This window comes from Bos grunniens, chromosome 24 (assembly GCF_055505025.1).
Source record: "Bos grunniens cultivar Pamir isolate PY7600 chromosome 24, Bosgru_T2T1.0, whole genome shotgun sequence".
NCBI classification, from domain to species: Eukaryota; Metazoa; Chordata; class Mammalia; order Artiodactyla; family Bovidae; genus Bos; species Bos grunniens.
The window spans coordinates 47,853,116-47,866,833 of NC_141188.1; the positions used below are offsets into that span (position 1 = coordinate 47,853,116).

General features: G+C 47.1%; 1 protein-coding gene across 2 annotated transcripts in view; it reads right to left on the reverse strand.

The window, feature by feature from the left end:
* LOXHD1 (lipoxygenase homology PLAT domains 1) overlaps positions 1 to 13,718 on the reverse strand; it is a 137,358-nt gene that overhangs the window by 84,836 nt on the left and 38,804 nt on the right. For both annotated transcript variants that reach the window (XM_086372372.1, XM_086372371.1), the window contains exons 7-10: positions 7,526 to 7,686; positions 4,715 to 5,192; positions 4,101 to 4,255; positions 1,225 to 1,358 (exon numbers count right to left, since the gene is read on the reverse strand). In XM_086372372.1, coding sequence (XP_086228498.1) covers positions 1,225 to 1,358; positions 4,101 to 4,255; positions 4,715 to 5,192; positions 7,526 to 7,686 — 928 coding nt within the window. The remainder of the gene's footprint in view (positions 1 to 1,224; positions 1,359 to 4,100; positions 4,256 to 4,714; positions 5,193 to 7,525; positions 7,687 to 13,718) is intronic.

Sequence of the window (13,718 nt, forward strand, 5' to 3'; positions counted from 1 at the left end):
CTGTGCCCCCGCCCCCAACAGCTCCACGTCTCCTTTCATGTCTACTGCCCCTTGACTCCTCTCGTCCAAAAGGCAATGTGGCCTACTTGTGGAAACACACCAGATTCATCTCTGATGGTCTGGAGTTCTGGTCCTGGCTCTGGCACAAACTGATGCTGGGGCTACAGCCTCACCTCCCTGGGGTGTGGTTCCTTCACCTGTCAGGAGAACAAGATCCCCTTCCCACCCTAGCTCCAGGGGGTAGCTGTGAATCTGGAGCAAGGGCCAGCAAGCTATGGCCTGTGAGCCAAACCTGGCCCACCACCCACTTATGTACCCAAGCAAAGGTTTTACATCTTTAAATGGTTGAAAACAATATAAAGAAAAATACTTTTTGTGACATGTGAAAATTACATGGAATTCAAGTTGCAGTGCCCATGAATGAAGTTTTTGTGGAACACAGACACATCCATTTACTTTGCTGTTGTTGCTGTTGAGTTGTTAAGTCATCTCCAACTCTCTGCAACTCTATGGACTGTAGACCACCAGTCTCCTCTGTCCATGGGATTTCCCAGGCAAGAATACTGGAGAGGGTTGCCATTTCCCCCTCTAGGGGATCTTCCCAACCAAGGGATCGAACTCACATCTCCTGCATTGGCAGGCAAATTCTTTACTGCTGAGCCACCAGGGAAGTCCAGTTCCTGACTACTCTAACTTAAAAAAAAAAAAAACAGCCAGCTTAAATAAAATCCATTCACTTAGGTATCATCTATGGCTACTCTTCTGCAGCAAAGGCAAAGCCGAACAATTGAAACAAAGACCAAATGGCCTAAAATATTTGCTATCTGGCATTTACAGAATAAGTTTCCTTATTCCTAGTCTAGACCATTAAAGTCATGTCCTGGAAGTCACTTTATACGTGGAGAGACTTGTGAATAGTAAGTCTGGGCATGGAGATTGGGCCATGGCAGGAATAGAAAGCCTGACTTTCTGAAGTGATGGACATAAAGAATTGGATTAGATGTTCCACTAGACTGCCCGCCTGACAGGGCAAGCAGCTGAGGGGCAGCCCAAGGAGAGAGAAGGGAGGGAGGCAATGCCCACCTAGCCAGCTCCATGTGCCAAACCCACATCCTAGCCACCCCCTCTCCTCACTCATCACAGCCACCCCACCCTTACCCTTCTTTCCATGACTATCTTAGGGGCAGGCATGGCCTCCCCTCCCTCCCCTCCAGTCCCACTCACGTGATCTCATTGTTCACGTCAGTGATGTCTATTCTGTCCAGGAACCAGCCTGGTCTGTTGCCTGAGTTGTCATGGCGAATCCGAATCTTGGTCAAGGGCCCCAGATCAATGGCATAGATGGTGAAGGTATCTGTCTGGGAAAGATCAGAGTAGCACTCATGGAGGGGGGCAGCCCTCCCCACCTCACCGTCAGCTTCACCCTCCCAGGACCTGGGGCAGCCTGAGGCCAATTGTTAGATCCAAAGCATCAAGAAGGAGGGGGCATGGAAAATGTAGCCAGCCATCTGGGGTTTGGTCTGCACTGCCGACTTTTGTTTATTGAATTATCATTAATATACAACATTAAATTAGTTTCAGGTGTACAACATAGTGGTCCAATATTTTTATACATTATGAAATGATGACCACTTAAAGACCAATTATCATCCATCACCATACAGAGTCATTACAACAATATTGACTATGTTCCCTATGTGTACATTACACCCCTGAGACTTCTTTATTTTATAGCTGGAAGCCTCCACCTCTTCATTCCCTTCACCTACTGCACTACTGTCTTTTCACCTGCCCCTGCCAGGGGGGTCTTCTCACTTTCACTGTGTCCTGGAAGGTGGAGGGAGGTAAGAGGGTGATAGAAGTGACCGTGAGAGAGGGCTAGGGAAAATGGGCTGACTGAATGCCCACATTTGTGTTGTGGTGTGTGTGTGTGTGTGTGTGTGTGTGTGTATGTGTGTGTGTGTGTGTAGGGCCTGTTGCTTGCATATGTGCAGATACTACATGCCGTGTGTGTACATATGTGCATAAACTCCTTCAACCACAAATTCTGATTAAGTGCCTGCTGCTGCTGCTGCTAAGTCACTTCAGTCGTGTCCGACTCTGTGCCACCCCATAGACGGCAGCCCACCAGGCTCCCCCGTCCCTGGGATTCTCCAGGCAAGAACACTGGAGTGGGTTGCCATTTCCTTCTCCAATGCATGAAAGTGAAAAGTGAAAGTGAAGTCGTTCAGTCATGTCCGACCCTCAGCAATCTCATGGACTGCAGCCTACCAGGCTCCTCCGTCCATGGGATTTTCCAGGCAAGAGTACTGGAGTGGGGTGCCATTGCCTTCTCCAGATTAAGTACCTACTATGAGTCAAAGTGCAAATCCGAAGTGATTGACAGGATGTAAAGTGTAAGACCTAGATTGCTCACCATTCAAGTGGGAAGAGAGACCACTAGGGAAGCCTTATAGAATACCAGTTGCACATATATGCGCTGGAGGAAACAGATGACACCAGGACCAGAGGGTGAACCCGATACGTGGATGAGATCTTGACTATAACTTTTAAACTACTTATTGAAAAGCATTCCAAATTTACAGAAAATTTGCAGAAACAGTGCAATGAAATTTTGTAAACCCCTAGATCTTGCTTTCTCTCTCACTCTCTCTTGCCCTTTCTCATTTTTTGCCTAAATTATTTGAAAGTATTTGGCAGATATCATGATCCTCTACTTTTGACTTCTTCAGCATGGATTTTCTAAGAATAACATTCTTATATAATCTCAGTGCTTGCGTGCTCAGTAACAAGTCGTGTCCGACTCTGTGATCCTATGGACTGTAGCCCGCCAGGCTCCCCTGTCCATGGGATTCTCCAGGCAAGAATACTGGAGTGGGTTGCCATGCTCTCTGCCAGGGGATCTTTCCAACCCAGGGACTGAACCCGCATCTCCTGCAGCTCCTGCACTGTAGGTGGATTCTTTACCGCTGAGCCACCAAGGAGGCCCTACATGTAATGACAGGACAATTACCAAGTTCAGGAAACAAAGTCAACACAATATTATTCAACACAATATTATTTAACATATAGTCTATGTTCAAATTTCACCAGTTGTACCAATTACATCCTCTGCAGCAATTTTCTTCCAATTCTAGTCATCATAGTGGCTGCAAGTTTTAAAGGAAACACAGAAATAAATTCTTATCCTCAAGTCATGGGAAGGTGGTGTTGGAGAAAAAAGCAGGGGACATCTGAAATAGATCAAGCAATGAGCCCAGAAGTATTTTTAATGGATGTGTACATTTCTGGTTCTCCTCTTTGTTGATGAGGGAACCTGGCTTTGGGATGCCGGCAGAAATGGGAAAGGTGACGTGAGAGACGTCTTCTAGCCAGAGGACCCTGTAAAATCTCAAGGGACAAGAATGACAGCCGCATTTCCCCCTGCTTTTCCTACTGTACCTGGGAGGAGAGGGGCCTGCATTTCTCTAAATGCTCAAATGCTGTCATGGTGTCACTGCCTCAGGATGTAGATCAAATTTCTCAGCTGTCACTCAAGGCTCTCACACCCCCACTCCTTCAGTTGGTTGCATCAAGCTTTTCAGAGGCAGCGCCCACCATGGCTTGGCAGTAACCACAGCAGTGAGAAGACCCACCGTCCAATGTCCTCCAACTGGCCTTCCACACTTCCACCCCACACCTCCTCGTGTGGTCCCATCTTCAGGGGACAACTCTCACTGTCATCTTGAGACCAACACCATACTCCTCCACCATGGCCCAGCTCACATGCCTCCTTCCCTCCAAGTGTCCTCCGAAGCCCCATCTTCTGGTCAGTACTTCCTCCCTGAACCCGTCCCCTCACTCAGCACCTGAGGGTCTGGTACCATGCTGCCTCCAGTTAGTTCCTGGGCGTTTCCTGGACCCCACCTGGGCCTTTCTTTATGTCCCTGCCACAAAGCCCCAGTGCTTACGGACGAGGTGCTTCCATTCTACCCAGATGGACTGAACGGGACACAGTGCTGGACACAGCAGTTGCCGTGCAGGCTGGGCCTGCCTTGGAATCACCAGAGGGCTCCCTCCATCTGGGATCCACCTGCCCCCTCAGGGAGCCCATACCCTACCTGTCCCTGCTCAAACTTGTTGGACTTGTCTGACTTCTTCAGGGGCCGCTCGCCCGTGTCCCCGTATTCCTCCCCGTAGATGGTCAGGAAGACGTTGGCATCAGTGCCAGCCTTGGGCACATTCCCCGTGATCACCTGTATCTTGTAGGTGTTGGCTGGGGGACACAGAAAGGCAGTGTTGAGAATGCCCAGGCCTTGGGGGTGGACCTGAGGCTCAGCCCGTTGCATCCAGCCAGATGGTGGGAGCTGGAAAGACCTCATGGTACACCCACATCTACACTGACAGTAGAAACAAACCGGCTCCTCCTCCCTACCCAAGACTTCCCTTCACCATGAAGCCCAAGAGGCTGAGAGTTCTGGCAAGGCGCTGGTCCACAGCAACCCTCCTACTGATGTCCCCACGATGAGTCACCGGTGAGCTATACCAGGGCTCCTCCCAAGAGTCTCAGGGCAAGAGCAACACCAGCCCCCGCAAAGAATGGTCCATGGTGGCATTTCACCACAGCTCAGGTCAGGAGAGCCACAGGGGGCCCCACCTGCAAGAAGAGCTGGCATCCTTCCCTCTCTGTACCCCCCCTACCCTGGGGGGTTATGTGACCCCTCCTCAGGCTTACGTTCAGGACCCTCTTGGCCCGTGGGCACCAGCTCCACCACCAGCTCGTTGTCCTCTTTGCCCCGGGCCAGCCAGCGGTGGGCATCGAACTTGTACTCCTGGATCACCTCCTGCATCCCGGGCTCCAGCTCCTCCTCCTCTTCTTCCTCCTCGGTCTCCTCCTCCTCTTCCTCAGACGAAGACTCCTCCTCGGACGAGGACTCCTCCTCCTCATCCTCCTCGTCGCTGCCCTCTTCCTCCTTCTTTTTCTTCTTTTTCTTCTTCCTCTGCAGCTTGGCTTTCAGACGTTCCTTCCTGAGCAGCTGCCGCAGCCTGTCCTTCTCCTTCTTCCTGCGCGCCTCCTCCTCGGGTGTGAGGTTCTCCTCCCGCACCGCCAGGTGCCGCAGCCACAAGGTGTCCACGTACCAGCTGGGGCTGAAGCCCTCGCCCGTGTGGCCCAGCCGGATCTTGAAGACCTGGCCCACGTCCGCCGCCTCCAGCTGCACAAAGCGCGGGGGCTGTGGCTTGGGGAGGCCCTGGGCATCTTGCCTGGGGCCCCGCGGAGCCGCCGTAGCCAGAGGCTGGGGCTTCTGAATCAAAGCTGCCCCCGCGCCTCCTCTCCCGCCCCCAACCCAAGCCTGGTTTCCCTGCCGGACCACCCCTCCACCCAAACCAATGTCTTCTGAACCCCCGACACAGTGGGTCAAGATGGTCTCCTTCCCTCTCTCTTTCTCATTCTCCACTTTACACACACACACACACACACACACACACACACTCACACACACACACTCGGCACGTCACACTCACTCCTATTTTTCTTATTTCTGTATCTCTGTTCCCTCGTGCAGAATACCTTTATCCCCTCCTCTGCCTCTAACTAAATCTATTCATTCCAGTTCCTGAGCTTTATTATTATCTTTTTTTTTCTTCTTTAGTGTTGTGCCTTCCTGTGCTCTCTTTCTGAGCATTTTTTCCCCCAGCATTAATCATATAGAACTTTTCCAAGAAGCAAAAAAAAAAAAAAAATGTGGTGTTTGTCAAAGACAGAAGTCTCCCCCACGCCCCCAAGAGGCCCCAGCCCCCTACCCTGACACTAGCCTTTCCCCTCCCTGAGCGCTCAGGGGGTCCCCGAGGTTGGCAAGGTCTTAGCCTAGCCTGGATGCCTGGATGCTCTCTCCGCCCACGGGCGCTTACTGTCTGTGCGCTCAGCTCTCTCCCGCAATGGGCCTAGCACACGGCCGGCTCAAAGGGCAGGGATTTAGCTCTGCTCCAGAGGACTGGGTCCTCGACCTGCCATCTGCCACTCTGGTCTGAGCCTGACATCCAGGGGAGGTCTGGCCCCGGCTCGGGCGACGGCTCCCGTGCTGAGCAGACTGAGGCCCAGGGCTGTCCCACGAGCTGTTTGGTGTCCCCCCAACTGGACCTCAGACCTGCAGGAGAGTTCAGGTCTCCTGACTCACTGTTCATGAAGCCACAATGTAGCCAGAAGCACCTCTGTGAGAAAATGAGTGGTCAAAATGGAGCCCAGGACCCGTAGGGATGGGCTCTGGATACTGTAAGTTCCTCCTTCAACACATTCCAGTGGTTCCTGGTCACAGCACCCTCGCAGTCTGGCTCACTTACCATCTCTCTCCCCCCATCTCCTCCTCTCCAGTATTTTCCTGGTCACAGCACCCTCACAGTCGGGCTCACTTGCTATCTCTGCTCCCCCATCAACCTGCCCAGCTATGAAAGCAGCCACCACCACACCCAGCCACACAGTCCATTCACGTCCAGAAGACACTCTGCTCCTAACACCTCCGTGACTGGTCACAGTTTCCTAAGTACTTTCCCTGACATTGACCATTTTAATCCTTCCAGGGGCTGTGAAGCAGGCCAGGTAGTTATTGTAAACCTAGGTTTGAGCTGATAAAGAAGCTGAGGCTCGGGGAGATGAGCCGATCAGGCCCCTGCTCTCTCAGCAGTGTCAGGAGAGGGTGGGATTCCAGGAGGCCTCCTCCACCACTGACATTCCAGACACCCGTGACTCTGGCGCAGCTCAGCCAGGACCCTCTCTGCTGGGCACTGGGTTAGGACTCTTTGCTGAGGGCCAGGCTACTTATGGCACACACGCAGAGCAGCCAGCATGAAGATATTACTGCAGAACAGAGCTGCAGACGTACACATATGCACACATGCACTTGTGTCCCATATAAGACATTCACATGCCCTTTAAAAGGCACCACCCTGGGTCCTTCTCTCCTGCCAACAACATGCTTACGTTCTCATCTTTTTTTCTCTGCTACTCAAAGGGACATGAGGTGGCCTGGGGCACTCAGAACAGAGTCATGAGACTCCAGGCTTCCCAGTATCCTGGTTGGGAGCCAATGCCCTACTCTTAGACTGAGTGAGCTGTCGAATCAGAGGCCAAGGCTGGAAATGAATGTGGTGACCAAGGCCCTAGCGTCATATTTTGCTAAATTAGAATCAACCCTCCAGCCGTTCTCAGAATTGGCAGCATGTTAGTATCACTGGTAGAGATTTTAGAAACATACCCCAGTTTTCTTGCCTGGAAAGTTTCCTGGATAGAAGAGCCTGGTGGGCTACAGTCCATGGGGCCACAAAGAGTCGGACACAACTTGAGCACACACATACACACACAGAGAACATATCCAACCATAGAGGTTCTCATGTAATTGATCCAGGTGTAGACTAGATGACACTAGTTTCTTAAAGCTCCTCAGATGGTTCTAACAAGAAGCCAGGGCTGAGAACCAGTCCCTCTGTTTTCAGACATATGCTGAGCCCTCTCTTGGCACCCCTCCGCCACCATGGCTTTACCCCCACACACCTGGAATGTGTCCTTGGACGCCCGTTCAAACACCTTCGAGCGGCTGGAGAGGAAGAGCACTTCTGTCTTGCCTTCCTCACCATAAATCTGCATGAATACTCGGGCAGTGGTGCTTGCTCCGCCTACATCCCCGGTCCAAACTTCAACCTCGTAGTGGATCACTGGTTGGGCACAGGGAGGAGAAGCAGGACATTTAGTAATAGCAACAACAGTAACAATAGTTACATAGCAAACATTTCCCAAACCCAGGCCATGTGTCTGCTGCTTCTTAGGCATCATCTCATCCAATCCTCCCATCAGTATCATAAGCAGTATTATTGCCATTTTGCAGATTGACAAACTGAGGCTTCAAGGACTTGAGTCAGTTATGGAAATGGCAAACCTAAGCAATCAGACTCCAAGGCTCAGCTCTCCTCTGTGCTGCATGTGTCCTCTGGAACCAGGAATGAGGTCAGTACACCAGCTGGCACCCTCTGCTGTGTGCCTACCCCTGGGTAGACACTGTGGGGCAGAAAGAAGCAAAAGGCTATGTGTTTGTCTTTTTCCCTTATTTTCAGTAAAGGAGGATGGTTGAAATGATAATCTTCATTTAAATATAGGCAGCTTTCAGATGATACCAACAGAGCTACACAGAATTTGTCTCTATGTTGAAGACTCGATGGACGTGAGTTTGAGTGAACTCCGGGAGTTGGTGATGGACAGGGAGGCCTTGGCGTGCTGCAATTCATGGGATCGCAAAGAGTCGGACACGACTGAGAGACTGAACTGAAGAAATACTGTTGAGTTGTTAGAGGGTGGAAATGTGTTATAAGTATTCACCATTAGAGGGCGCTTCTTATAGGAGCGCAAAATGTCTCCAAGAACTATGGGACCGTATTTTTTTTTCCAAGTGGCTATATTACAAGACTTGTCCTCTTAGCAACACTGTAGGCTGAAATCATAATTCTTTCAAGTTAAGACTTATTTTCAACAAGATAAGGGGTCTCCCATTACCACAGCAATGTGAGAAATTGGCGGCTGAAACGAGGGACTGGCTGAGAGCCGAAAGAAGTTAAACTAGAAATATGGCTTTAGCTGGGGGTGAGGTTGGGCAAGTTGATGGACAGGAAGAAGACCCAGTAAAAGCCAGCATTCTTAATGGGGAGAACCCCAGTCTCTGTTCCCTCTCTCTGGCTTCAATAGCAACCAGGATTAAACAAAATTAGGAGAGATAAAACTTAGCATGCAGAGAACAAGAGCCAGCTATTGGAAATGAACATGTGGTAGCTGAAATAAAACATTCCAAAGAAAAGGGAAAGTCGAGGAGGAGCTAAGATGGTGGAGGAATAGGACGGGGAGACCACTTTCTCCCCCACAAATTCATCAAAAGAACATTTAAACGCCGAGTAAATTCCACAAAACAACTTCTGAATGCCGGCAGAGGACATCAGGCACCCAGAAAAGCAACCCATTGTCTTTGAAATATAAAAGACAAAAAAAGAGACAAAAGAGGGAGGGACAGAGCTCCTTCCCGGGAAGGGAGTCTTAAAAATAGAGAAGTTTCCAAACACCAGGAAACACTCTCACTGCCGAGTCTGTGCTGAGCCTTGGAAGCACAGAGGGCAACAATAACAGGGAGGAAAAATAAATAAACAATTAAAACCCACAGATTACGAGCCCAACGGTAACTCCCCCAGTGGAGAAGCAGCGCAGACGCCTGCACCCGCCACTAGCAAGCGGGGGCTGGGCAGGGAGGTGCGGGCTGCATCGCTTAGAGTAAGGATCTGGCCTGAATGCCCCGAGTGCTATCTGAGCAAAATAATTTGGGCTAGCAAACCAGACTGTGGGATATCTACCACGCGAAAAGCCAGCCCTAACCTAAGACGCCACCAGGCCTGCGCACGGAACAAAGGACTGAACAGAGATAGCCGGCGGCAGACCATCCCCCTCCAGTGACAGGTAGCCAGAGCCGGAAGGGGGCAATCACAGCCCCAGAGAGACATTAACTACAAAACTGTAAGCAGGCTTCTTTGCTAACTAAGACTTCTTGGGGTTCTGGACGGTCAACATCCGCCTGAGAAGGTGCACCGATTGTACACCCAGAAAACCGAGTGGCGGGGAGGCGATAAGCAACTGTGCTCACCAAACACCTCATTACCTGAGCTGCTCGGACCTGGGAAGGGCACAAAACGCAGGCCCAACCGAGTCTCCGCCTCTGAGGACTACCCAAGTGCCTGAACCTGAGCGGCTTAGACCTGGGAGGTGCAGGCAGCCCAGGGCCGGCCTCGGATGGTTCCCGGTGGAGCAACCTAGAGGCTGAGCAGTGTGGGCAGGGAGGCTACACGCGCCGTGAGTGGGGGCAGGCCCAGTGTGGCTGAGGCACTGCGAGCACACGCCAGTGTTATTTGTTTGCAGCGTCCCTCCCTCCCCACAGCGCGACTGAACAAGTGAGCCTAAAAGAGAAAAAAGAAAGTGTCCATCATCGCCCTCTTTGTATCAGGGTGGAAATCAGACACTGAAGAGACCAGCAAACAGAAGAAGCAATAACAGAGGGAACCGCCTTGGAAGCAACAGGCAATAGATTAAAACCCTGTCATTAGTACCAACTACATAGGAAGGGACCTATAGATCTTGAGAAATATAAGCCGGACCAAGGAACTAGCCGAAAATGAACTGACCCCACAATACTCACAACACCACCAGAGAAAGTCCTAGATATATTTTTACTATTTTTATGATCATTCTTTCTTTCTTTTTTTTTTTAATTTTTTAAAAATTAAGTCCTCTATTACTCCTTCAATTTTCACTTTTATAACCTACTATTACTTTGCAAAAAAAAAGACCCTATTTTTTTTTAAAGTAAACTTCATATATATATATTTTTTTATAATTTTTGTGACCTTGTTTTTTTTTCTTTTTCTTTTTTTCTTCTTTTCTTTAACATTGTATTTTTGAAATTCCAAACTCTACTCTAGATTTTTAATTTTAGCTTTTTGTAATTGTTATCAATTTTGTACCTATATTTTTTTTTTATAATTTTTGTGACTTTTTTCTTTCTCTCTTACTTTCTCTTCTTCTTTTCTTAAACACTGTATTTCTGAAATTCCAAACTCTACTCTAGATTTTTAATTTATGCTTTTTGGTATTTGTTATCAATTTTGTACCTATATTTTCTTTATAATTTTTGTGACTTTGTTTTTGTTTTTGTTTTCTCTTTCTTTTTCTTCCTCTTTTCTTTAACATTGTATTTTTGAAATTCCAAACTCTATTCTAGATTTTTAACTTTTGCTTTTTGATATTTGTTATCAATTTTGTACCTATATTTTCTTTATAATTTTTGTGACTTTTTTTTCTTTTTCTGTATTTCTTTTCCTTCTTCTTTTCTTTAACATTGTATTTCTGAAATTCCAAACTCTACTCTAGATATTTAATTTTTGCTTTTAGGTATTTGTTACCAATTTTGTACCTTTAAGAACCTAATTTTCAGTACCCATTTTTCACTTGGGAGCAAGATTACTGGCTTGACTGCTCTCTCCCCCTTTGGACTCTCCTTTTTCTCCACCAGGTCTCCTGTGTCTCCTCCCTAACCCCTCTCTACTCTACCCAACTCTGAATTTCTGTGTGTTCCTGACGGTGGAGAACACTTAGGGAACTGATTACTGGCTGGATCTGTCTCTCTCCTTTTCATTCCCCCTTTTATCCTCCTGGACACCTCTGTCTCCTTTCTCCCTCTTCTCTTCTCTGTATAACTCCGTGAACATCTCTGAGCGGTCCAGTTGTGGAGTGCACACAAGGAAGTGATTACTGGCTAGCCTGCTCCCTCCTCTATTGATTCCACCTCATCTCATTCAGGTCACCTCTAACTCCCTCCTCCCTCTTCTCTTCTCCATGTAACGCTGTGAACCTCTCTGGGTGACCCTCACGGTGGAGAAACTTTTCATCTTTAACCTAGATGTTTTATCAGTGGTGCTGTATAGAAGGAGAAGTTTTGAGACTACTATAAAAATAAGACTGATAACTGGAAGCAGGAGGCTTAAGTCCAAATTCTGACTCCAGGGAACTCCTGACTCCAGGGAACATTAATTGACAGGAGCTCATCAAACGCATCCATACCTACACTGAAACCAAGCACCACACAGGGCCAACAAGCTCCAGGGCAAGACATACCAAGCAAATTCTCCAGCAACACAGGAACACAGCCCTGAGCTTCAATATACAGGCTGCCCAAAGTTACTCCAAATCCATAGACATCTCATAACTCATTACTGGACACTTCATTGCACTCCAGAGAGAAGAAATACAGCTCCACCCACCAGAACACCGACACAAGCTTCCCTAACCAAGAAACCTTGACAAGCCACCTGTACAAACCCACACACAGCGAGGAAACTCCACAATAAAGAGAACTCCACAAACTGCCAGAATACAGAAAGGATACCCCAAACTCAGCAATATAAACAAGATGAAGAGACAGAGGAATACCCAGCAGGTAAAGGAACAGGATAAATGCCCACCAAACCAAACAAAAGAGGAAGAGATAGGGAATCTACCTGATAAAGAATTCCGAATAATGATAGTGAAATTGATCCAAAATCTTGAAATCAAAATGGAATCACAGATAAATAGCCTGGAGACAAGGATTGAGAAGATGCAAGAAAGGTTTAACAAGGACCTAGAAGAAATAAAAAAGAGTCAATATATAATGAATAATGCAATAAATGAGATCAAAAACACTCTGGAGGCAACAAATAGAATAACAGAGGCAGAAGATAGGATTAGTGAATTAGAAGATAGAATGGTAGAAATAAATGAATCAGAGAGGAAATAAGAAAAACGAATTAAAAGAAATGAGAACAACCTCAGAGACCTCCAGGACAATATCAAACGCTACAACATTCGAATCATAGGAGTCCCAGAAGAAGAAGACAAAAAGAAAGACCATGAGAAAATACTTGAGGAGATAATAGTTGAAAACTTCCCTAAAATGGGGAAGGAAATAATCACTCAAGTCCAAGAAACCCAGAGTCCCAAACAGGATAAACCCAAGGTGAAACGCCCCAAGAATAATACACATATTAATCAAATTAACAAAGATCAAACACAAAGAACGACTATTAAAAGCAGCAAGGGAAACAACAAATAACACACAAGGGAATTCCCATAAGGATAACAGCTGATCTTTCAATAGAAACTCTTCAAGCTAGGAAGGAATGGCAAGACATACTTAAAGTGATGAAAGAAAATAACCTACAGCCCAGATTATTGTACCCAGCAAGGATCTCATTCAAATATGAAGGAGAAATCAAAAGCTTTACAGACAAGCAAAAGCTGAGAGAATTCAGCACCACCAAACCAGCTCTCCAACAAATACTAAAGGATATTCTCTAGACAGGAAACACAAAAAGGGTGTATAAAATCGAACCCAAAACAATAAAGTAAATGGCAATGGGATCATACTTATCAATAATTTCCTTAAATGTAAATGGGTTGAATGCCCCAACCAAAAGACAAAGACTGGCTGAATGGATACAAAAACAAGACCCTTACATATGTTGTCTACAAGAGACCCACCTCAAAACAGGGGACACATACAGACTGAAAGTGAAGGGCCGGAAAAAGATTTTCCATGCAAATAGGGACCAAAAGAAAGCAGGAGTAGCAATACTCATATCAGATAAAATAGACTTTAAAACAAACGTTGTGAAAAGAGACAAAGAAGGTCACTACATAATGATCAAAGGATCAATCCAAGAAGAAGATATAACAATTATAAATATATATGCACCCAACACAGGAGCACCGCAGTATGTAAGACAAATGCTAACAAGTATGAAAGGAGACATTAACAATAACACAATAATAGTGGGAGACTTTAATACCCCACTCACACCTATGGATAGATCAACTAAACAGAAAATTAACAAGGAAACATAAACGTTAAATGATACAATAGACCAGTTAGACCTAATTGATATCTATAGGACATTTCATCCCAAAAGAATGAATTTCACCTTTTTCTCAAGCACACATGGAAATTTCTCCAGGATAGAGCACATCCTGGGCCATAAATCTAGCCTTGGTAAAATCAAAAAATTGAAATCATTCCAAGCATCTTTTCTGACCACAATGCAGTAAGATTAGATCTCAATTACAGGAGAAAAACTATTAAAAATTCCAACATATGGAGGCTGAACAACATGCTGCTGAATAACCA